Source organism: Lepisosteus oculatus, chromosome 1 (assembly GCF_040954835.1).
Source record: "Lepisosteus oculatus isolate fLepOcu1 chromosome 1, fLepOcu1.hap2, whole genome shotgun sequence".
NCBI lineage: Eukaryota > Metazoa > Chordata > Actinopteri > Semionotiformes > Lepisosteidae > Lepisosteus > Lepisosteus oculatus.
The window spans coordinates 6,168,914-6,193,217 of NC_090696.1; the positions used below are offsets into that span (position 1 = coordinate 6,168,914).

The 24,304-nt window shown below is 47.4% G+C and overlaps 2 protein-coding genes across 14 annotated transcripts in view; one reads left to right on the forward strand and one right to left on the reverse strand.

Annotated features, from left to right (window-relative positions):
• letm1 (leucine zipper-EF-hand containing transmembrane protein 1) overlaps positions 1-5,176 on the reverse strand; it is a 33,464-nt gene extending 28,288 nt beyond the window's left edge. For 2 of the 5 annotated variants that reach the window (XM_015344387.2, XM_015344385.2), the window contains exon 1: positions 4,866-5,175. In XM_015344387.2, the coding sequence (XP_015199873.2) occupies positions 4,866-4,944 (79 nt within the window). In that variant the 5' untranslated portion in view covers positions 4,945-5,175. Of the gene's footprint in view, positions 1-4,865 lie in introns of all 5 variants that reach the window. The other 3 variants (XM_015344386.2, XM_015344388.2, XM_015344389.2) reach the window with 3 other exon arrangements.
• Positions 5,177-5,385: 209 nt separating this feature from the next.
• The window catches only part of nsd2 (nuclear receptor binding SET domain protein 2), a 44,675-nt gene continuing 25,756 nt past the window's right edge, over positions 5,386-24,304 (forward strand). For 2 of the 9 annotated variants that reach the window (XM_015344392.2, XM_015344399.2), the window contains exons 1-2: positions 10,609-10,798; positions 19,388-20,073. In XM_015344392.2, coding sequence (XP_015199878.2) covers positions 19,417-20,073 — 657 coding nt within the window. In that variant the 5' untranslated portion in view covers positions 10,609-10,798; positions 19,388-19,416. The other 7 variants (XM_015344398.2, XM_015344400.2, XM_015344395.2 and 4 more) reach the window with 7 other exon arrangements.

A 24,304-nucleotide genomic window follows, 5' to 3' on the forward strand; every position in this document is an offset into this window, starting at 1 on the left:
TGTATTAACTGGCTTCTGGCTGCTGACCGTGGTGCGAGTGTGTCTGTGTGCCCTGTGATGGACTGGCGTCCCGCCCAGTGTGTATCCTGCCTTGCGCTCATCACTTGCTGGGTAAGGCTCCAGCTCCCTGTGCCCCTACACTGAGCAAAGCAGTTAGAAAATGGATGGATGTAGTGCTACGCGTCTAACTCCTCTTTCCATGTAAGACAGACTGTAGCATACTGCAGCAAGATGCATCTTATTATTTTTGATGCAATGCCAGCAAAGCTTAAATGTGTCAAACGTGAAAACACACAGGTTTGTTTGAAGTCTCTACTGATTTTAAGTATACTTCACCACTAAATACTTCTTCACAATTTCGTTTGATAAACCTGTAAACAGAAGGTGAAATGGATCTTGGAATGACCCACAAAACCTGAGCTCTTCTGCTGTGGAAAGTGTACTGGTCAGATGATGACCCCCTGACCCGTGGGAGAGGTTGGAGTGGAAGTTCCAAAATTGTTCTTTACCTTACTAGACACAAACCAAGAGAGCAACAGAATCAATAAAACTAAATGCTGGGTTGACTGACCTCTTATCATTTGTATTGGACTTTCTGAAATTGAGGCCTGGGCAATGTCATTAACCGAGTATGACTAGCAATCGTCAAGAGCAGCAAACAATACCAGCCCCAGTGACTTCAGTCTGCCTCATTTCTTAAGCTGCCTAAGGTGCTGATTTAATTACATACCACTTACCACATCATGACACTTAAGTTGAGCAAGCCAGGACTGAGACGTGATACAGTGTCTTCTTACAGGAAATCACAGACTTAGCCTGAGGGAACCTCCCCAGTTGCTTTCTCTCTATACTCCATTTTTACAGAGGATTTACATTTTATACAGTATAAAGAAAAACACAAATTGTACATCTCCTGCCTGTTTGTTGTTCAGTTTGATTTGACTTTTCTCCACTAAACCGGTTGTTCAGTTTAAATAAAGTGAGAATATTGTACGAATTGAACTTCAAACTAGCTTGACATTTCCGTTCTGTTCCACATTTCCACAACAGTTTATAAACAGGGCCACAGTCTCAATGGGTAACAGCATAACATTATACACAAACAATGATTGCAAGATAATTAATTAAAGGTATGTGGCTAATAAATACAAAACAAACCCCACATTTTAGCGTCATTCAGAAATTGAGCAGCATGCACTGGAAGTGGCTCTCTTCTGTCTAGACAGAACTTTCATATGAGACGTCAGACCGGGGTCCTGCCTACTTGGTCATAATGGATCTCGGTGGTCATTGAGGAGACATGTTCAACAATACTTAGTCCAAAACAGAGTCATGATGAACTGCCCGGGGCCTAACCGGGCACACAAGGGGAGCAGGACACTGGACACACCCTGGATGAAATGCCTGCCCTGTTTTTAGCACACACATATCAGGTACAAGTTGGAGACGCCAACGCAAAAGGACAGCATGTCTTCGGGAAACTGGAACAACAACAGAAAACCCATATGGTCAAGGCAGACCATGCAAACTCCACACATATGGCAGCAGCTTAACCTACTGCACCACTGGGCAGCCAGTTATGGTTTCTATTTTTATTGATATAATACAACTTATTGTTATCCCTTGCACACACAGTACGAATTTGGATTGAGGTATTCTTTAGGGGTGATGGAATGGAGTCAACTTCGAGACCTCTCCTCAGTACCAACTCAGGGGCTTCAAGAAAGAACACCCTGATGAGGAAGACGGGCTAAAAACCTTTTCCATCCAAAGACTGGCATTCACAATGTCTACTCGTAGACAACAGTGCGGATCACAACAGTCTGTCAGACCACTTTCATTCTCTCATGGTGCAAAAACAAATAAGACCTGGAGAGAATTTAAGTGGGCAAACATTTTTTGTTCTCTTTTTCAACTAGGGAAAAATGAGAAACAAAGTGTGCAACTGGTTTAGATAGCACAGCCCTTCTGTACCGCTAAGGGAGAGAAGCTGCTCTGTCACTCAGGGTAAGGCTAATGAGGATTTCAAATATCTGGCCATGGATTTATCAGAGCTGGCCCTGCCGTAAAGGCAATTAATCTGAACCAGTGCATCCGCCACAACACAAAGAGTTTAGTCTGCTCTTTCTGCAGGCCTTGAAACGCTGAAGAAGGAAGGTGGCTCTCCAAATAATTACACTGCATAGAAAATTACACCAGCAACACTGCAGGGGTCAAAAAAAACAGTCTGTGAGAAATAAATTCAAATATGTTAGTCGGTAATGTCTGTAATTTGTCCTGTTTAAGGGTCAAATAAAATTACAGACTGTGATCTCTGTAATTTGTCCTGTTTAGGGGTAAAAAAAAATATTGTGTGATAAATGAGGTCAAATAAATTATTCTGCAGTGTCTGTAATTTGGCCTGTTAATTATTTTATTGACAAAACATTTTTTCATGCAAAATTCACCTCCGACATCAAAAGTGCAGGACGGAACAGAGGTCAGGGGGCAAGTCTCCGACACAGACACCGCTGTGAGACAGTCCTACACAAACTGTCATGGCATCATTCTCGGTCTGCTTTATGCTATGAACACCAAGATTAAATTAGAACATAAGAACCATTACGAACAAGAAGACGCCATCTGGCCCATTTAACCCAAATTATAGTAAATAACTGATCTAAGGTATCTCGTCCAGTAGCTTCCTGAGATACTGGCTTCACCAGCATGGCTGGGCAGCTTGTTCCTGCCTCCTGCTGCACATCCCCTTGAACACAGAACTTGAGGCTGGTATAGCTATTTTGAGTGCACTGGCTTCCCTGCAGCATAACAGCACTACCACTGTGCTCAAAGGTCAGTAACCATTAAAACTGCATTCAGACTGTTTTTAGAGGAGGGTGCTGGAAAGAGAACGACAGTGATCCCTGTACTGTAACTACTGCACACTGACACCGCTGGCAAACTCAGGCACATTCTGTTGCACAGCACAGAACTACAAACTAGAATGTTCCGAAAACGGAAGTGTTATCTGTGGGATAAGTTCAGAATTCGGTATTTATTTATACTAATATTTATTTGTAGAATTCATTACTACCATTATAATTCCATTCATCGATTATCGGAGAGGGTGCTTACTGTCTGACTCATGGGGGGGTACGAAGACGACCCTTCGGACGGGACACCAGTCCATCACAGGGTACGCACACAAACACACCAAGACCCTCCCAAACAGTCCGGACAGACTTGCAGGCTGACCTACATCAGATGCTTTATTTTTTTTTGCAATAATTGTATGTAATTGATCATGTAAACAAGCAATTTGTCTAATTAAGGAAACTCTGCGCATGGAGGGCGGAAGGGGAGTTTTGAATTCTGTTCCAAATGATCTCTAAAATACTTGATTTGATAAATTACCCGTTTAGCTGATGACTGTAACATTCTTTCAGATCATCGGAAATCAAAGAGTTAATGGTGACCTGTAAAATCTGCAGTAGAGGAGCTTTGCTGAAACTATACTGAGATCCCCATTTTAATACACCAACTGACTTGGTGCCAGTATATTTTTGGAAATTGGTAGGAAAACCAGGGTGTACAGAGAAAACATGCAGGATACCCTACATTTTGTATATTTGCTCATAAGTAAATGCGCTCAAAGAGGGTAGCACCTAGAGTTGAAAAACGATTTGACTAATAGAATTTTTCCAATTAATAAACTATCCTACTTTATTAGGATACGTTAAAAAATAGCATAATTTGGCTTATAGGTTGCTTCAATACTTTTCAGATCCATTGAATCTAAAACGCAAACTTCAGAAGGCAGCTGCCCACAGCGGATCACGAGGAAACGTAGATTTAGCCCCAAAACGTAAACTTACAGTAAAACTGCTTACCAAGGTCAGATATTACAGCAGGCAGTATATACTGTGTAGATATTCTAGAAGGGCCGCGCTCTGTCAGGGAAACACGTGTCAGTCACCGTATTGTGCCTGAATAACCATGTGTCCTAAAGAGAACGAAACGCAGAGGCGGTGGTAGGGGTTACCAGACACTGTTTATAGATCTTTCCATGGCGACTGAATGCACCCGGTTCATCTGATGCGATTTCTCTTTACAAATCACAAGAAATTGATACCACGTAAGAATAAATCTAAACACTTCCTTAAGATATGCGGCTAGTGGCTGTACTGTTTGGTTGTTTTTTTTCCACTACTCCATAAAAAGTACTATTCACCATAAGAAAATAACCCATACTTGTGTACATATATACGTTTTTTACAGAAAAGTCCCAGTGCTGTATAGGTAAGTATTGGTTCCTATAGAGAACTGGGATATTTCCGTACAGAATCCTTCAGGTTATTTTCATTAAGGGGACTCAACAATGAAAGCAATGCGATCGGGAAGACTTTCACCTGTCACCTGTGCCCAATGTGTCTGGGAATAATTCGCACTTCATCACACAGAAAGCCAGCAGAATCAGCAGTTTTGATCTTCCCACACCGGCGAGGGTCTACAGTACAAGTGCTTTAGGGAAAATCAGTCGACACTGTCATCATACAGCATATAGTATAGTGATTTATCCCGCTTACAGCGCTCCGCTCGGTTTTCCAACTGACCGCCCAACACTGTGGTCGTAATGACTCAAAAAAACGAGCTTTTTGTTCGTTTAACCCCGGAGGTACTTATAATCACGATCTGTTGTTTCGGCGAAGCAGAGAAACATGATCCGGGAAGGTCAAGGTTTGACACTTTAACAGATCTAAGCCTACGGGCTCATATTCACTGTCAACACACCAAACAGCCACAATGGAATATGACACACACACACAAAAACAACAACAGTTAAGCATCATTTCATCAATGATGAAAATGTACATTTACTATCGTACCTTTTCTGAATTCCCTGCCCAGTGACCCAGAGATTTTCTTCAGTGGAGATCGGGATCTCGTAAACAGGATTAACGCCATTTTGTTTGATTAGGGACTTTAAAATAAATAAAAAATAATAAAAATAAACAAAAAGAGTATATTTATTTGCTGTGACTCAGTCTCTGTAGTTCTGGCCCCATGTCCTTTCTGCGCCTCGGCGATGTGTATGTCGCCTCCTGCTTTCGCTTCCGTCTTCCTCAGAAGACTGCAGTTTCAGCCAACTGGGTGCAACACAGACCGTTACATTTTGACGTGATGCAAAGCGTCGCCATTTTGGCGGCGCTTTCTATTTGCTGACAAAGGGGTGATTCAGAAGGCGATGTGTCGAGCTGCTCTGAGTCTGGCTAGAATGGATGTCAATCAAGTTACGTACCGGAAGAGAGGGCGGGTGCAAGTGCAAGTGCAACAGAGTCCATTGTGGCTCAACGGGTGGATGGGCGCTGTACAGGAAATATTAAGTTTTGAGGTGCCTAAATGGCGAACAAAGAATGTAGTTTCTTTACTTGAGCCTGCCCCATCGTTGAACCCTGGCCTGGACGTCGCACGGCGAGCTGTAAGTTCACGCAGTTCCATTTTGAAACGAAAGCTTAAGGAATGGGACTGTAGTATTTATTGTGGAAGAGAAGACAATGTTTTATAGAAGGGATCAGAAACAGTTCTCGCAGATTATAGAGCCTGGCCAAGGAAAATGAATGTTTGTTGATTTTTTTTAAATGCGTTATTTCCAGATTTGGCCGTTCAAACGTTTTGTCAAGGAAAGGACAGCTAGTTTGGGTACTTTGTAGTACAGTGACGCTACACGTGGATTGAATCTCGTGTGTGGTTTGGGTTGGCATTACCCTGTCGCATTTCACGATGCTGGATGTACAAACATCTCTCTAGTTGTTCACAATTTGTCTAACAGGGAGGGTGTTTTGAGGCTACCTCCACACTTAAGGTGACAGGGCATCTAATATTACTCGGCAGTTATAACTTTGGTTACTGTTCTGCACATGCAATTCCCGCGTCACAGTAGAAATCTGCTTTTCATGAATGGAGGTGTTTTGTCGGTGTCGGGAAATCGTTTGATACGCGAATACTTTGAGCACATGCATTAACTAATGGGCCATTTTGATTTCAGTCGAACACGGCAGTGTTTTAAACGTATTTCATGCTAAAATACTCGGAATTAGTTAACGAATTTATTCATTTGGATTTTTTTTAAATGGCGAGGCAGTTAAAAGTTAATCATCCTAAACTTTTAATTGCTTAACAATGCAGATTTATTATCTCGCAAAGACTGTTTCCTCGGATAATCTGATTAGGGTGTTCTACCAGTGTGGTGAAGAAGTCAGTTTCCACTCGTTAAAATCAGTAATAGTTCGAGTGCTTGTTTTAACACTTCTGTATCCCTTGTTTGTTTGACCATGGTCTACAGCCACAGCCCTTATCTATGGGCTTGGTAGACTGAGAATAATTTAAAAAAAAAGGTTGAATCTGAATTACAAGGTGAGATGTTTATTCTGGATCTCATTCTTAATACATAGAGAAAATGCTTTTATTTGTTTTGTCTGGTGCTTAAAGATTAACATGAGACATACTGATTCAAATAAGAGCTTTTCTCTGAAGTGTTTTGATTGTGGCATCTGATGAATTTAATGTTAATTTACAAAAATTCGGAGTAGCATTTGTACTACTCAGAAATCTTGTCCTGAGGTATCCTGTAATTCCTGCTTCAAAAGAAGATGTGGTGTGATCATTATTTGTGTTAGTTTTTTAATGGTTAAATTAATCTATGCTCCTGCTATTCTGTTATTTTAATGCTAATTCAATTCAACTTTATTGTCATTAAACTTACACAGGTGCATTGTATAATGAAAAGTGTTTCTCATTAGTCACTCAGGTGCAGTATATAAATAGGACAGAAGATAAGACAACAGACAGTTACACAATAGCAATAATAGTAACATGAAATAACATAACATAAATAACATGTAATCAAGTAATCAAAACTGTGCAAAATTCCGCAAACAGAGAAAATTTCACAGGACAAAAACAGTGCAAGGTAATTCTTGGAACAGTGCAAAAAATAAGTGTGGTTAAAAGTAGTATGGTTAATTAATATTTAATATTATTATGCCTGTTACAATTTTACTGGGCTATCGAGGGGACAGTCCAATTTTGGCTTACATGTGTGTGTGGTGTAGGAGTACAGTGGTTGTGGGTACAGGAGGGTGTTAGGAGAGATCATAATAAGGTGGAAGGGAGTGGGGGCATCACCAACTTGACAGCTCAAGTTGAATATAATTATATTCAACATCAAATTTTCATGTGTATTCACAAGCACCCTCCAAGTTATGAATACCAGACCTAGACCGGTTTGAATGGATATACTGCACATGTATATATATTATTTATTTGCTTTTTTCTATTTCATGATTTCTACAGCTGAGTATTCAGGTTTAGAAAATGTATGAAATAAAGGCATATTTACTGATCGTATGTAAATAAATTACATAACCACTCAAGAAAATTTAACAATTGAGCATGAAATTTATTATATTTTTTATCAGGTCATTTTTAGGCACTATGCAACCTAAAGTTGAAGATTGCAGCCCACTCTGGTTTTACTGTCTACTGTGAGGTCAGAAAGGATTCCTTTAGCTGTATCCCGAGCAGCATATAAAAACAGTCACTACATTCATTTCAATAGCACCCACAGGGGGAGAAGATGACCTGCAGTCTTTGGGTAGATGTTAAATGGTGATTTAACTAATTTACCCCTTTATTAGGTTTAACTGGGTCAGTTAGTGCCTTTAATGTTAAAAAAGCACGTGATACCCATTTGAATTGCGTGGTAGGTAATAAAAAAGTTTACTTTTACAAGGAACACCTCTTTATACAACAATGATGTCTGTGACTAGAGCCCATTTAGTTTTTCTCCTCTTGTAAAAAGCAAAAAAAGGTCTAGGAAGTATAGTCCATTTCTAAATGTATTTTTACAACAACAATAACAGTAATAATCTATTTTATATAACAGCTTTAAAGGTGGCTCCTCAAAGGGTTTTACAGAAAAAAAAAGAACAGAATCACACAATTCCCATAAGGGTTTGGAATACAGTAGGAAAGCAAAGGAGCAGAAACTCATGCAAGTTTGGTTACATGCGTGTGAAAATTCCCAGGAGAAAAGCTACAATGGCATTATTCAGCATGTTTTAGCTTGTGAAGATCCATTCATAGGGCTGGGATGTTTTGGGGTCTATCGTGAGTGTGTGTGGGGCGGTTCATTTGAAAATGCAGGATTGTTCGAGGCAGTTTTGTAGCTGTGAGGTATCAGGTCTGCTCCTTTACTTCAGCACTACCCTGTGGTGTGCTAGTGCACAATGACTTTCATGTCCATGTAAATATTAAGTTGTTCTTAATCCGAACGCATTCCTGTGTAATGCAGAGCTAATACAGTCTAATGCCAATGTATGTGGTTGACGCTTTTATCCAAAGCACCTTATATTTACACCCATTTATACAGCTCCTTTTATAGGAGCAATTTCAGTGAAGTACATTGCAGGTTAGACCCACATCCTTTCTGTTACAAGTAGAGAATTGTAAACACAGCACCATGCTGCTGCCCAGATATGATATTAATGTTGTGCATAAAAATGTATATATACATATGAGGATGTGTCAATAAATGAAGAAATGAAAATTTCCTTGGTTGTGCCTTTATTTGGACATAGCTGCTGCAGGTATAACCAGTTAGGTCATGCTGTACATCACTCTCCAGGTCTGTTGGGGCCTGTTTGTCCCAGCTGTAATCTGGAGTACGGTACGACAAACCTCTGCCACAGTTCTAAGCTCAAGACAACAATTAACTGCCTGCTGCACTTTGCTGTTGGTTGCACCTCCTCTGCTGTTGCGACAGGTGCTTTCGGGCACTGAAGAAATGCAAATTCTGGACTGGAAGGCAGTTCAGAGATGTAAGGTGGGTACGACCCTTAATGCAGTGAAGACTCATAGGTGTCTAAGCATCATCGTGCAACCAGATCACACCCAGATACAGCAACCCAGAGAAGAAGGGCTCCCTCTGAAGCACTTCAGCACGGGACAGTAGCACACAGTGTTACATTTGCACAAGGCCAGCCTTCTTTAAACCGTAACGGAGTGGGGGTGGTGCAGGGCCACGGGAGACTTTATTGTTTCCCCTGCAGCTCTGAGGTCCTGCGAAGTATTCTGGGCTAGGGTGCCTTCTGTGTGGAGTTTGCATGTTCTCCCTGGGTTCATGTCCCACCTTCCAGGGACATGTGGGCCGGTTCTGTTTGCCTGCCCCCCAGGCTGGTCTCCCTGGTCCCCGCTCTCCGACTGAGCGTGGAAAGAGACATCATCTCCATGACAGGTGTAGACATGGAGGACAATCCCAGATAGGTGCACACTCGCAGGGGCACGTAAGCTGCAGGGGGCAACTTCCCCCTGGGCCCCGAGAGCCCTCATTACCTGATTAAGGTACATACCCATGTGTGCAAGACCCAAAAGTGACCTGTACACTTACTGTGATCAGCAACAAGCACTACCTTGAATTCAACCCTGATTAACATTAATAAGGCCCTGAAAGACAGGAAACCAAACTATTAATTTAAATAAAGTTTACAACTGTGGGGAGGGTCGCTCAGCCCATCGCGATCTAGCATTAAATTCTGGAAAGAAGACCAGGAATAAAAATCCTGCTTTTCCAACATGTCTGAGTAGATTGTTCCATACACCTCCAAGCTTTTGTGTAAAGTAGTTCCTCATTTTTTCAGTTTCCTAAAAATGCCACACGTTCTATTGTTGTATATGATTGTCTATATAGGCTGTATAGGTTAGTATTTTACTTAAATCTAAGATTATGGAACAAGGTACCCAACTATAAAGTTGAAGCCAGCACATAGTGTACATACTAAACGTCAACATCCTGGCTTCCTGCAAGAAACAGCTGGATGAGACCCAGGAAGATAAACAGGCTGGATGGCTTCTGCTCATTTGTAACCTTCTTCAAATCCAACGTAATTACCAGTCCAGTTTTGTTTCAAACCGGTCCATCTTAAAACATTTTTCCTTTGTCACGCCTTAACTGAAAACGTTAGATAAAATCCCGAGTTTGACATCGGAAATCGGTGTCCATTATTTTTTTTTAAAAAAAAAGAGGACGTTCGCTTGTATGACATTCAAATTCATTCGACTCGAGTGAGTCATCTAATCCCAGCAGCCGAAATGTACGTTGGTATCATGCGGTCATCAGCCTGTGGCGGTGCGTGTTCACTCCAGTGCAATCGTTTAGTTAAGAAGCTCGTTTGGGAACGTGTTGTGAATATAGCGATAGTGGGCATATTCAGTCAGCACACACACACACAAAAACAATACGTTTAGGCATCGCAATTTGTGTCTGAGATATTGATGTTTCTCTAAAGAAGAAGAAAAAAAAAGCGTCCCCGCCACCCTCCAATATTTTTAACTCGTTCACCATGACAACGAATTACACATAACGATGGCAGGGGCTGCACGTGTAGAGAACCGGGGTTCCGGGAGTTTCGGCGTCCTGTTATCGCGGGTCCCCCCCCCCCCCCAACCCAACCCAACCCTACCCAACCCTACCCTACCCGGCTGCTCCGCTGTGCCTGTCGCCTCACCTCGCAGCCGGCCGCAGACAATGTCAGCCCGGGGCTCGGCCCGGCCCGGCCCGGCTCTCCCAGCTCCGCTCGGGCGAGCGCCTTTCCCCGGTGACGTCACGCGAGGAGGATGCCTGCCTCGCTGCTCATTTGCCGACGCGGCCGGTCCGAGGTGCTGCTCTCGGCTTGACCGCTCCCGCTCCCCATCGGCCGCGGGGAAGGAAACCTGTCGACAGGGACGTCGGAGCAGTAGCCAGGAGCCGGGATAGAGACAAGTAAGGCGATCCCGTTCCCGAGAAGCGCCCGGAATGCTTTATGGGGCCCGGTCGGAGCAGGTTTTTTTTTGAAAAGGCCGGTTAAACTCTGCTGCCGCTGCCAACCAATCCGAAGTGAGTATTTTTCGCGCTGACTGGGATTAGAGTTCCTGCAACTCGCATTGATTATCGCTGCAATACTCGGCGCTTGGAAGATGCTGCAAACAGGTTAATATCTCTCTCTTTTTGCCTTCTTTCACCATCGTGTGCACCACCGCGCTCAGCGCGTTTCGCCGTTAGGGTCGCGCCGTGCCGTGCCGCCTGGAAGCGCCTCGCTCGGGTGTTTTTTTTTCCTCCTTCTCTCTCTTTATATCCCTTTAAACTAAAGCGGAGGGGTTAGTGTGTTACTTGCACTGTGCCTGGGACGGGCGAGTGAATTGTATTTCAGCACAGGGAGGCGTGCATTTTTAAAAGCAAAAAAAAAAGAGAGAGAGATAGAATCGGCTGCGAAGTTGTTCGCCGGGTAGCGTTACCGTCCGAGATCAATGTGGTTGTTTCACGATTCTGACCCGGGGAGGGGGGGTAGCCAGCGTTTCTTCGGGCATTTTTTTAAAAAATTCATGCACGGAATGAAAATCGCTCTGTTTCTCGCGGGGCCTACCCGGGCAGCACGGCAATGCCTGCAGTCCCGGCCGGGGTGTTTGTCCGGCCCGGTAGCCGCGGGGCTCGGGGCTCGCTGGTGGCCGCCCGTGATGGCAAGGGGCTGGGGGGGGTTAGATCTGCACAGCCTCCACAGTGCGTCTCGACCCGCGTGTGTCGCCGTGTTATTTTCGCTGGACCCCGCAGAGAGCTGGCTGACCCGCTTGGGGGGCTGTTGATCGTCTGGGGGGGACGGGGGGACAAGCCACCGCTGTTGGTCCTGACGTTTGGTGCCTACCTGGGAGGAGAGATCACGGCAGGAAGGGACTTCGCTCGGGTATGTTTTTGTGGATTGATGCGTGTGGGTGAACGAGCATTTCCACCCGGGGCTCAACCCCCCCCCCCCCCCCCCTCTTCTATCCGCCGAGACCTTGCCCTTCGTGTTTCTCCCGCGACGCCGGCAGTGGGACTCCGCTGCCCGGTACAGGCCGGTCGCCAGGGGCAGCAGGCAGCCGGCTCGTCCCCGCAGGTCTCGCCCCGGTGCGCCGCCTGTGAGCTGCGCCTGCGGGCGAGTCCGTCGTTATAAAACGCGATCAACACTTTTCCTTTTCGGCGGAGCCCTGAAACGCTGTTTAATGCGGAGGTTTTTTTTTTAATTCATTTATTTTGAAGGAGAGGCGGCGGCGGGGGTGGTGGCAAAGCGGCCTCCTCGTTAAGAAAGCGCATTCGGATCCCGGCTCGTCCTGGTGGGGAAACGCTGGGTTTCTCCCAGTGATGGTGGTGGGGTGGGGAGACGGGGAATGCCGTGGCATACTGGAGGAGTTTCGTAGCTCTTTTTTTTTTTGAATGGGGAGGCCATGTTTGAGATGGGCAGTGCTCGCTGCGCTGCGGTTAGGACAGCCCAGCGCTGCCCGCACCGCTCCACGCGTGTCCAATCCGCGGCGCTCACACCGGCTCCGGCTTCGCGGGAGCACACGTTAGGAAAAAAACCTCGGCGACGCCTGGCGATCTCCAGAGCACTTGAGTTTTTTTTTTGTTTTGTTTTTTTTTTGCTTTTCTTTTTTTTGTCTTTCAGTTTGAACAGGTACTATTGAATCTTTCGCCCACTGATGCTCGTCTTGGGCGTCTCACCGGGCGGTTTGTCTTCCCCCCCCCCAAAAAAAAACCCTTGCTTCGTGATTAAATGTCCTCGAAATCTTAATTTTCACCCCCAGCGACCCCCCACCCCCCCGCAGCTCAGTAGCGAACCTCTATCAAAAAATCATATATATAAATGAATGAATACATGGAAAAAAAGAGGATGGGTTGTGCGATTTGAAACCCTGAGTGTTTGTCCGTGATAAAAATTCCGGGAGTTTGTAGCTGGTATAAATTAAAACTTATCTGTGTGCAGGAAAAAAAACCCGAAGAGCATTCCCACCTCCCCAGACTGGCCAATGCCAGCTTCATTTCGCGCTTAGACGATGTGAGTGGGACCGATCTGTGGGTCATCCCGATATTTGGTCTCGGTGATGGGTTCGTGGTTAAGGTTTCCTCTACCAGGCGGCAGTGGGTGGTCCACCCAGCGTGTTTTTTAAAAGGCCTTGAGTGCTATCTCCTCATTTGCAGGCACTGATCTCTTTATAATGGCACCGGGGTCGGTGCTGAGGAAAGTTTCATTGAACGTTTTCCTTACGTTGCAAGCCGTACTGCACTTTTTTTTCCTGTTAGTTTCGACAGTGTGGTTCTTTGTAGAAATTCAAACCTTTGTAATGTGATCTTTCCTAAGTTCGTAGTGAAGGCCGTTTCTGGTTTCTCCCAGCCCCACTACCTGATGTAGGAGGTTGAAAATGGTTGTTTAACAATGGTCAACCTTCCACCTTAAAAAGGTTTTAGTCATTTTTTTTTGTTAATGGGTCTCATTGCCTTGTAAGGTCACCCATCCACAGGGTAGGTTCTGTGTGAGGCCATGTGAAAATCTCACACTAAACTTGTGGAGTGGTGGTCAGTTTTCTGGATGCCTGACAGGAGGGAGGGCCAGGGGTTCAATTCCAGGAGAAGGGGGGGTACTGACACTGTACCCCCGAGTGGGACACCTCCCCCCGGATCTCTCCCAGCAGGCCCAGCTGTAGAAAGGGGCACCTGACATTGTAAAACGAAGCAGGCATCTAAAAAGTTCCAGTCGGGAGCTGCGTCAGCATGTGTAGGCTGCAAAGGGACAAGTAAAGGTTTATTCCGCGCTGAAAAGAGAAAAAAATAAACGTTTTGGCTGTGGAGCCTTCATCGGGTGTCAAAAAAGTTTATCCAAAATGACTGTTTTTTTGGGGGAAGCACAGGGGCGAGAATTCCCAGGCGTGACCTTTGCCCAAGAGAGCCCAGACTATTGCCCAGCGTCCCGGAGACATCCATCTGGGACGTCCTCGGCGATTCCTTTGGCTTTTCTTTTCTCATCCCCATCTGTTCGCTTGGCTTCACTGGGCTCTGTGCGCGCGGAATGGAGTCAGCTTGTTGGAAGTGGCGATGGCGTTCATGGGGAAGGGCCTGTCATTTTGAGCTTCAGGTGAATAGGCCCGAAATATTTTTCTTCTTCTTTTTGTCGTTTCCGATCTGTCACTGTCAGAAACGCGTGTCCCCTTGAATTGGGAGAAAAGAAGTGTCCTTTGGGTAGTTTTGCACCTGAGTTCCAGTTGACCTTGTTGTTTCTTTGTCACTTTTGTCCTGCGTTTGGTCTGTGGCAAAAAACAAACTCGAGCTTGTAGTGAAACTGTTCTGTCCAGTGCTGGTGTGGCCTGCTGTATCTTTGAGAATCTGTGCATTAGCTTAAATTGAAATGTTTTATGCTTATTTTCAGTTTGTGTATAAAAGTACAGTGACACATGGCATCACCTCATTGCCGGTTGCCGTGGAGACCACCGTGTAAAATGGCGCTTTGAAAGTTCACTGTGGCCTCCCCTGTCCGAGACGATTGGATACCCCAAACTGTTTTGTCTTGCCTTTAGAGGATCGTTCTGCAGTTTATTCATAGGGGTCACCGTTTGGGACAATTTATGACTGCTATTTAGGATTACCAATAACTTGGTAATTTTGGAGCCTTGGGTTTTGGGAGGAACTGAATAAATGTCACAAGCCTTAGGCTAATTCCCTGACGGGAGGGAGTCTGTGTTTCTGTCCTGGAAGAGCTTAGCAGAACCTGCTAAGGAAACAAGTGGACTTGTCTGGTCTTGGTTCTCTTACAGGTAAAGAGGGTTTGTGTGTACTGGGCGGTACACACAATGAACAAGTCAAGGTCTCTTCCATGCTGAAAAGAGAAGAAACGCCACATTTTGGCTATGGAGCCTTCTTCAGGCGTCGGGTATTTCTTGCCTTCAGATATAAGAAAATTATTTTCAATTCCTGCAGCTTTCAGTAGCTCCAGGACCTCAGCTCCTGTGTGAGGGGTTTGAAATGTGCACGGCTTGAAACCTCGTAAAAATTAGCTCTTCTGAAAGCGCACTTTTACAGGTTAATCTGCTGTCGAACAATGTGCCTTGGATACAAGAACGCCAATGATCTTATTCACTGTAACATCTGATTCGGATGTTCCGTGTAGCCTTGCTGGGTGTGAGCTTCACAAATGCAGCTTCTGAAAAGAATTGTCGCGTACGGGAGGGGACAAAACTGCGTTTCTGAGTCTCTGGCGAGACTGGAATAAACTAGAACAACCGTAACAACAGCGAACCTCATCCAAGGCACGCGGGCCAGGTCGTTGCATGGCTAGATTCGGAGCTCTCGATCTGTCAACACGGGACTGGAAATACATATTTTTGAAATATTCAGGGTTGGTTGAAGAAAAGCGTTGCCCTTCTGTTCTCAGCGTTGTGTTTTCTCCTCTGAGCCGGTGTGGTAAAGCCCATCAGATTTGTTGCCACTCCTTCTGGATTTGTGTAAATATGGCCTGCGCGAGTAGCGGATAAGATTACAAGTGTTTTCGCAGCCTGCCGCGGGCCTGCGGGCACGTGTGGTTTGGCGTGACGCTGTGTCCGGGGGACGGCCGGGTGTTGAGAAAGGGGGTGAACTGCTCTCTGTGGCATGCGGACACCCCGCTGCCAGTGCTCGTCAGGCCTCTGCCATCACATGCGTGTGCCTCAGACTGGGGCGCCGCTGTAGGGCTCTGCTTGGCACCTCCTGGAAGAGGGGAGCAGGTTCTGCTCCAGTAGAGCCGTGCGTGAATGAAGTATTTTGCTGATTATGCACCACAGTAGCCAGATGAGCATGTTCCCCCCCCCTCCCAGGGGGGGTGAGGTCGCAGCAGGACCTGGGCCCCTTGAGTCTCGGAGTCTCGGCGTTCACTTCTTCTTGGGGGGGGAGACAGCAAGGCCCTCCAAACGCACCGAAGGGCTGAGCCTGCAGTCCAGCGCCTGGCAGGGACGGCCTCCTGTTGAGTTGGCTTTTGAGAGCGAAAGGGGGTTGTGTTTTGGGAGGCCATTTTAGAAAGCGCTGGCTCAGGCTCCTCCAGGGGAAGACTGCTGCTCCTTTGTGGGGGCAGCTGGGAGCAGACACAGCTGAGAGAGCACCTCTCAACACGGGAATCCACTTTCATTGGCGGGGCCCAGCGCCCAGGCTCTCTTCCCCTTTGAATTCTGGGCCAGCTCTCGGCCCGTTCCAGGCGCGGGTTGAAAGGGATGGCGCGCGCAGCGGGAGCAGCCGGGGACAGATGTCTGTGGCGGTGGCGTTCTCCTCCCCGTGCTCCTGCTGGTTAATCTCATCACTGTGGCATTAAGAATGTTTTCACTTCCATCTGGGGAAGAGCGCGGAAACGCCGTGCAGACTGTTGTAGCATGGCTGAGCTTCAGTATGGGGTGGCTTTTGTTTTCAGGATACTGACGGGCTTCGCTGGGCTGTGGCCGGTCGCGGCCGTACTGCATTGTGTGGCAGCTGTGTTTGCTGTGCACGGACACCTTACCGCGGTAGCTCTTTCAGCGTGTTCTTGAGCCCTGACGTTTTTTGTTGCCATGGCGTTTATCCTAAATCTGGAAATTGGACGCACTTTTTTTTTTCTTTTGTATGCAAGTGTTTTTTTTTTTTGCAGGCTTTTGCTGCAGCCCTCTGCCTGTCTGTTTCTGTGCTGTGCTGTGGAGGTCAAGCTGAAAAAAACATTGAAGGGGCTGAGGGGCTTTCGGAGAAGAGATTTGTTGTAGCAGCAACATGTTGGGTCTCTGAGCAAAGGAGGAGGATCAGTGTGATTTTTGTTATATAGGCTAAAATCGCAATTGGGCTTTTCCATCCGAGTTGTTCCTACATAATTCGCATCTTGGAATTGAATCAAGTGTAGACTGGGTGAGTTTGGCCTGGCGGCTCATAGTGCTGTCCTTAACACCTGAAACGGAGTGGAGCACATTGTTTTGGAAGAGCTTTACAAAGAGCGGAGTAAAAAGTTGATCGAAATGTGGAGTTTCATTCTTGGATTCAAAAAGATCACATCACACCAGAAATGTGAGGCCTTGTTTAGAACAGGGTGTCCAGAGTTGGTCACCTCGGTTTATAAAATATTGCTGCTCTGGAATCGGTTGAGAGAAGAGAAACCAGACGCACTGCAGGGTTTAAAGGAGTGTCCTGCATTGACCGGCTGAAGGACTGAACCTTTTTTTGGGTTTGATCAGAAGATTACAAGGCCACCTGGTACAAGTATTGAGAATTCTTAAGGACATTGCCAAAGTCAACCCAGAGGGCGTCTTCTGCGCCCAGAGGGTTGTGGGAGGGGAACACTCTGGCCGGTTGAAGAAATGCCTGGTTCAGGTCCTTGGCCTCAGTGAACTTCTCGCTGCCAAAACAACGTGCTCCGTTTATCAGGGGAGCAATGCTTCTGTACCATCAGTGTCTCTCAATATCTTAAGTAGTTCATGTTGCCATCGCTGCCGGCCTCCCCTGACGTTTCTAGCATGCCTTGTTGCACAAGCCGGCTGTATGGCAGCGCGTGTCTGTGCCGCTGGGTGTGACCCTTGTGCTCAAGTACGGGTGCCGTCCAGGAGGCCCACTGAGCAGCCGAGGGGTGAGCTGGGACAGATGGGCGGGCGCGCGGGCGAGGACGGGGCCAGAGCCGGTGCCGAACAGCAGTCCACAGTGGGAACTTAAAACTTGACTTTCACAGCAGGCCCTGCCTGACCAATGTTAATCCGCGGAATGAATTTACACGTCACGTCCATTCAATAACGAGTAACTGCTACATTTAGAATGGTAATTGTTCTGATAACTTGGTGAATTTTTTAACGCTGTTTTTGATGTAACTGGGGGACCTTCAGTGTTGGATGGGTTGCGCGTAACGTGGAGAGGTTTATCTTATTTCTCTGTGTTCAGTCTAGTTATTTTAAAGTAGTTGTGAATTTCACTACTCAGAAAAAGATGGTGCACTCCAGGTACTCCCCAGAGCTCAGCCTTTACGAACCAACATGAACTTAACCTTTAACCTTTAGAGGTTGAGCTTGCAGTTTATATCACCTTCAGTATCAAATCATGTTGTTCCTGTAAGGCGTTTCCAAGATTGAACTCCACTAAGAGCTGAGGTTGAGACCCCCTGGTCTAAAAAATTGTTTTGATCGATTTCTGTTCTGTGGTGATTTCAGCCTGCAGCACAACTCTGCCCTTTTCCTCAAAGTAGCTGCTTGTGTATTTAAAATAACTTTCTGGAACATGAATCTGTATTTTCTTTATGTATAAAAACAGATTTTAATCCTAATGCCATTACCAGCTTGTGGCCAGATCGTGGAAGCTACGCAGTGCACTGGCTGTGAGAGCACATCGTGTTGCTGGTGTAAGTGGTGGAGCTGCTGTTTGCCTCTAGAACGGACGTCCCAGAGCTGTGCCCCAGTATGAAGACCAGGAGGGTACGCCGTCATGTAGGAGGTGCTTTCCGACGGGTTGTTCAGCCCAGGCCCTGTCCTGTTGCTTGTTTTAAGATCGCTTGTTCAAGAGCAATACTGTATTGCCATAACTACTTGTATGGAATTTGGATCAGTGAGCTCATACAGTACAAATATACAACATGGAGCCAATAACGGAATGTGTCCACCCAGCACATTCACAAACCATCCTAAAAACACACCAGTAATAACAAAGAGCACTGCAATAAGTAATAGTGGGGCCTGATTTTGTAACACTGAGCCGTGCAAAAGCTTTAAAGTGCCCACTTCTTGCAGCACGCAGCCTCTGGGAAGGTGCTGTTATGAAACCTGGTAGCTCTTGTCTTGACGGACCTAACCTGCCTATCAGAAAGGAGAGAGAGAGTTGGGGCAGGGTGGGAGAGGTGGGTGACCATCTTCAGAGATGTGCATTTCAGTTCCTTCTTAACTCAAATAGTCGAGTGAGTTCCCTCCCTGGTCTTGGAGCTCAGTGAGGCTGCTGGTGCAGAATGGCCGCTGCCCGTTCCTCAGGGTGTGAGTACCTCTGTGGCATGTGATGGGACACGTCACCCGGGCAAGACAACTTGGGATCCCTTGTGATAAAAAGCGTGGTACTTAAATACAAGGAATTAATATCCTTTCCTCATGAATCTGAAATCAAGTTTGTTTGTCATATGTACCTTGAAATACTCACTTGCGTGTTTCCTCACATGACAAATGATGTAACGGATGACATAATATTGAGATAGAACAGAACAAAACAAACGACATTGCAATTCTTGGAGACAGTAATGGGGTAGCAGCTATAAATTTAACAAGCATTTAGGTAGAAGCTGAAAAATGCAGAAGTGGCAATATTTTGAGTTCAGAGGGTTGTACGCGAGGGTGGGAGGTCTGGGCCTTGTACTCAGTCCTCTGCCAGGAGGAAGCGGAGAGAAAAGTGCATTCCCTGCGTGGTGGTGATTCTTGATCCTATCGTCCGCTGCTCTGAGGCAGCGCGTGGTGAGGACGGTCTGGATGGATGGGGGGTCTGTACTAGTGAGTGGGGGGGGGGCGTGCCGGCAATCGAAGCTCTATGGCTAAACCTGTCATCTCCCTGTTCTCCTTTCCGCTGCAGTTGAATGAGATTGGAAACAGCTGGACTGAATGGATTTGAATGCCAAGGGCAGCTCTCTGCCGTTGATGCCCGAGCACCTGAGCCCTGTCAGCATGAAGCAGGCCCCCGAGGCGCTGAGCAGCCGCAAGAGCCAGGCGGCCGGCGTGGAGATGAGCGCCGACCCGGCCATCCTCATGGACAAGGCCGCCGCCGCCCAGCTGGTCGCCACCCTGCAGGACACGGTCATCCAGATCAGCGGCGAGCGGCTGAAGGACCTGACCTCCCGCGTGCTGAACGGCGACCAGGACAAGCTGCCCAAGCTGTGCGCCGCGGAGCCGCCGCCCCTCCTGAAGGGCGGGGACCCCCCCACGCCGCACGCCAGCCCCCCGAAGAAGGGCGACTCCCCCGAGATCAAGCTCAAGATCACCAAGACGGTGGCCAACGGCAAGCCCCGGTTCGAGTCCTGCTTCTGCGAGGACGGGGAGGTGCCGGCCGCCGCCACCGCCCCTGCAGCCCAGAAGAGGAAGGAGAGGGAGAACAAGGGGAGGAAGAGGAGGAGAAGGCTCGTCAGGGCTGAGCCGAGGCGGCGCCCCCTCCTGGCGCCGGCGGCGTCATCACCGGCAAGTGTGGCTTCAGGCAGCGGCGCGGGGACAGCGTGCAAGGTTGGGCATTCGAGCTTCTCCACCCCCCCTCTCGCCTCGTCCTCGGTAGGTACTTCCTGACATCCCAGCAGCCCCCGGCAGCTCTTGGTGGTTTGTGTTGTCGTTGGCGTTTTTTAACATTACACTGGATTCCCTTTGCCTAAATCGGAGAAGGGGGTTGGCCAGAGGGCTCTCATAGATGGTAATTCAATCCGGTTTCTTCCTGCTAGCCTAGAATTCAATACGTGTGGCAAAGCGAAGTGGACGTTCTGCTAAGAGCTCCAAAACCTCCTCTGTAGAAGCCCTAAAAAATTGACGAGACATTGATTATGGCTTTTGTTTCTTGAACAGCTGTTGTATCGTGGTTATGGGTAGTGGGTTATTCCAGGGGAAAAGGGTATTATGTGGATAGTTGAGAAAGAAAGTAAAGAGCAGAAGGTTGTAGGGTGTGGGGGACCACCTTCAAACCTTACTGTATAGCTTGTGTGTTAGTTGAAGGGAAGATGTGGTGACGCAGTATTGATTGTGCTTCTGCTTTTTGCTGGGTATGCGTGACTCCATACTGCAGTGGTGTCCAGTCCTGCTCCTGGAGGTCTGTGTGTCTGCAGGCTTCCACAGTCCGCCGCATCTGAAAACCTGGCTTAACTGGATCAGCACGTTGAGCTTAGCTTGTGTACGGCCTGCGCTGGAGTGCAAACCTGCGGGAACACCAGCCTTTCTAGACCAGGATTGGACACGACATCTGCAGAAGAGCGGGACTGAGGTCAAACTTTGGCGACTGCTGCCAGCAGTGATTCGTTTTGGAATGGAATTGCCAGCAGTCTGTCTTCCAGATTTACAATACCGTGATGGATTTCGATTTTATTTGCTGATGTCTCCCAGTCCTGAGCTGGTTCTCGGCGGTACTGCGCAAATGTCTGTGCTGAAGGTGAGGCAGAGCCTTTGTCAGCCTGAAGCAGTGCTCTGTCTGAGGTTGAAAGCGGCCTTTGAGCACACTCTCCCTCCTAGTCCCAGCACCCAGAGTGCACTCCCAGGATGTGCGTCTCTTGGCACACTACACTGTGCGATACCGTTTCTTGTTAAAATGTGTAACCCCACTCGATTTAGAATCCCTAGTTATTTTGTACGCCTCCGTTCGAGGCTACACGCAAGCCATGTTCCCGAGGGGAGAGTGGGGTGGTGCCGGCAGACCTCTCCACCCCTGGAGCCACTGGCCTTGTACCATACCGCAGGCCGGTCAGTGCTGCTGGCAAGAAAGTGCCGTTCCGCGCCGACAGTGCCTCGAACCTGCGAGGACCCGTTTATTTGTCCCATTAGTCCTTGGATCTGAAAACGCCCTGCTTCCAGCATACTGTTTTGGGTGTCCTTGCTCACTTGCCTGAATGACTATTGCTAGGCGGTCGTTTCCTGATGAACCGACACGGAGAGGAATGAGTGTGTCAGAAAGAGATTTTCCATCCGCAGAGGTGCTGTTGCTTGCCTTTCAGCTCACCCGCCTTGCTCAGGGTTCTTCTGAAACCAAGACCTTTCTCGAGCTTGGTCCCAGCTTCGCGGCTGATTCAAAGCGATGGGCCTGTGATTAAGATCTCCACTGAAACAAAACCAGGAAGCTCAAGCTCATCTGGACACGTCTGGGGGAGAGCGGTTATAACAGGGCTCCTTGGCGCAGGTGGATGGGAGTCAGTGATTTTGTTTCTGCTCTGTTCCGTATGTCTGACACGGTTTGGATTTGTAGTATTGAAATATATCGTCTAGTGAGCGATTATCACATGGGTCCATCTGGTCAAAAAAAAACAGGTTTGAGGATTTCCGAGTTGAATTAAATTTGGTTGTACAGGTGGTTCAGAGTGGTTTACAGTGCATCTCTAGACATATAGACCCTCAGCTTTCTCTAGACATGTAGGCCCTCAGCTTTTATGGAACCCCCATGGAACCTTCTAACTTAACCCCAAGTGCCGTGACCCCCTCGCCTGAGCCACGTGTGCAGAGCACTGCAGCCGAGGCACAGATGAGACACCAGAGGTTTCCTGTTGCAGGAGCGCCGATGGGACCTCTGAGGGCTGACCAGCTGTTCCCCTCTCCTGTGGAGTATTTTAAAGTGAAGAATTAGACTGCTTTTTTTTCTCTTCTGCACCCTCAGTGCTTTGTAGCCGATGAGAATGGCGGTGTTCATGAGATTTTTGTATCTCGTGAGCTGCTGCCGGCTGATGGATAAGTTGGTATGGTTTGTCAGTTTGCTTCCAAATGCACAGCTACATATTAATGAGGAAAAGCGTTCAGCACACGGGTCTGGGGCCTGTGAGCAGTGCTGTAATTCACACGAGGCACTGCGGTTCTGGTTGGGTGCGTTTCCGAATCTCTCTTCCCTCCCATGTTCTGGGTCGATACCCGGTTCTGTGGGTGACCCGTGATTCTTGACTCCTCACAGCTCTGTGAACAGTTTTTGCCCTAAGGTCAGTGCCCACTCTACAGCATGCACTTGAGGGACTGTTGGTGTAGGCACTTATATGCCTTTGTTATTCGAAATCAGGGGGTAAAAAATGTATTGCCGGTTCTAAATTTAAAAACCGTTCCGTGGGCAGTCTGCGTGAAGGACAATAACTCTGTGATTCGTTATTAGAGTAACAGCTTCCGAAGAGAGAGTCTTATGGGATTGTAAGTTTTAGGAGCCTTTCAGCTGCGAGAGGTTTAATTTCTGACTCGCTTTTGTAGTGAAAATTTTGAAGTCTAAGTGGAAACGCCCACGTTTGTCCTCACACTTGACAGAATTTTAGAAGTGCTTTGCCTGTAGAAATGTGTTCTGAGTTCTCCTGCCAAAGAGACGAGTAATATATGAACATCCATTTTCTGTAAACGGACCACAGACGTTGAAAAGAAATCTTGTTCTTAAATATATTTTGGAGGCGCTCATCCTAGTCCTGGCCTTTTCTTTCTGGACGTCTGGGTTTTGGCCTTGTTTTATTTTTTAGTGAGTTGCCGTGTGGTGTTGCAGAGTGGAAACTCAACTGTCTTGTCAAACCCAGCTGTCAAACTTCCGTTTAAAGCGCGTCAGCCCGAGGCTTTTACCAGCAGTAACTCCTGTTAAGAAAAAAACTTGTTTTCTGGCCAGGTGATCATTCAGCCTCTTATCAACAGGGAGCAGCTGTGGTTGCTTTCTGCTGCTAGAAAATCAAACATTCACTGAGCCTGGGAGGGAAGAAATCTGTTTTCTCCTTTGCGTTTCTAACTTATTTCCATGTTGAAGTTTTTGCGTCTTATAAACTATGTCGGGGTGAATTGTCTTTTAGTAATATTTTTCCTGCCTGTAAAAACATCTGCATAAGAAGAAATGTCATTCTAGTTCTTGTGGAGTCCTCTGCCTTTCGCAACTGCTGAGCACAGTGGTATCCAGGAAGCTCAGTTACAGCCCTGCTGACTGTGAATTGCAATCGCTTGTGTCGTCTGTGTACGACTGCATGCAAGCTTCTGTCTGCCTCGGGCCTCGAGTATCGGGAGTAGAGGTGTGAAGGCTCAGGCGCTGGAGGGTAACCTGACTCTTCTCGACTGCTTGCCATTATTGGGAATAATTTGACTCCCATTATCACCTCCATTCTCACAGATGCTGGACAGCCCCTTACCGAGCAGCAGTGCGCTATTGGCACCAACTGAGAAACATTTCCACTTTGTCTGCAGTCTCAATGTTACGTTGACCTCCCGTTTAAGACTTCACTAATAGCACTGTTCCTCTGTTAGCTGTTCCCTGGCTGTCGAAGTTGGAGGGGTGGGGGTTGCTGTTTTTGAGCACGTGTGTTCTCCTGAGAGTCTCGCCCTGCCGTGACAGGGGGAGAGGAGCAATCCCGACAACAGCTGAGGCTCTTAAGTGCCCTGCGTTCCCGGGGGTCAGCGTTCTGCAGAAAGCCAGGGTCGCCCCCTGCCAGCTCTCACACGCCCAGCGGGTGATCACGGATCGGTGAGACTTTGTGGAAATCCGCCTGGCCGAGTGCAGCCTTACGGTCCGTCACTCGGAGACCCCACACTGTATCCAGGCCTCTATTCTCCCAAGTGCAAGGACCCACGAGGGCTGCGGAGTGCCGTGCGGCGCTCGGAGCTGACAGCTCCGTCGGACCGCCACCGGGGCTGCGCTTCCGAGGCCGGAAACGAGGAACTGTGAAGAATCTGGGAATCTGATCCCCACGTCTTGCAAGAGAGAACACGGCTGCCCTCGACCCTTTTGTCCTGACCAGCGGAGGACAGATTGGAAATGTGGATTTTTGCCGTTCGATCTCTTTTCTTTCAGCAGTCCAGGAAGGTGTGGCAG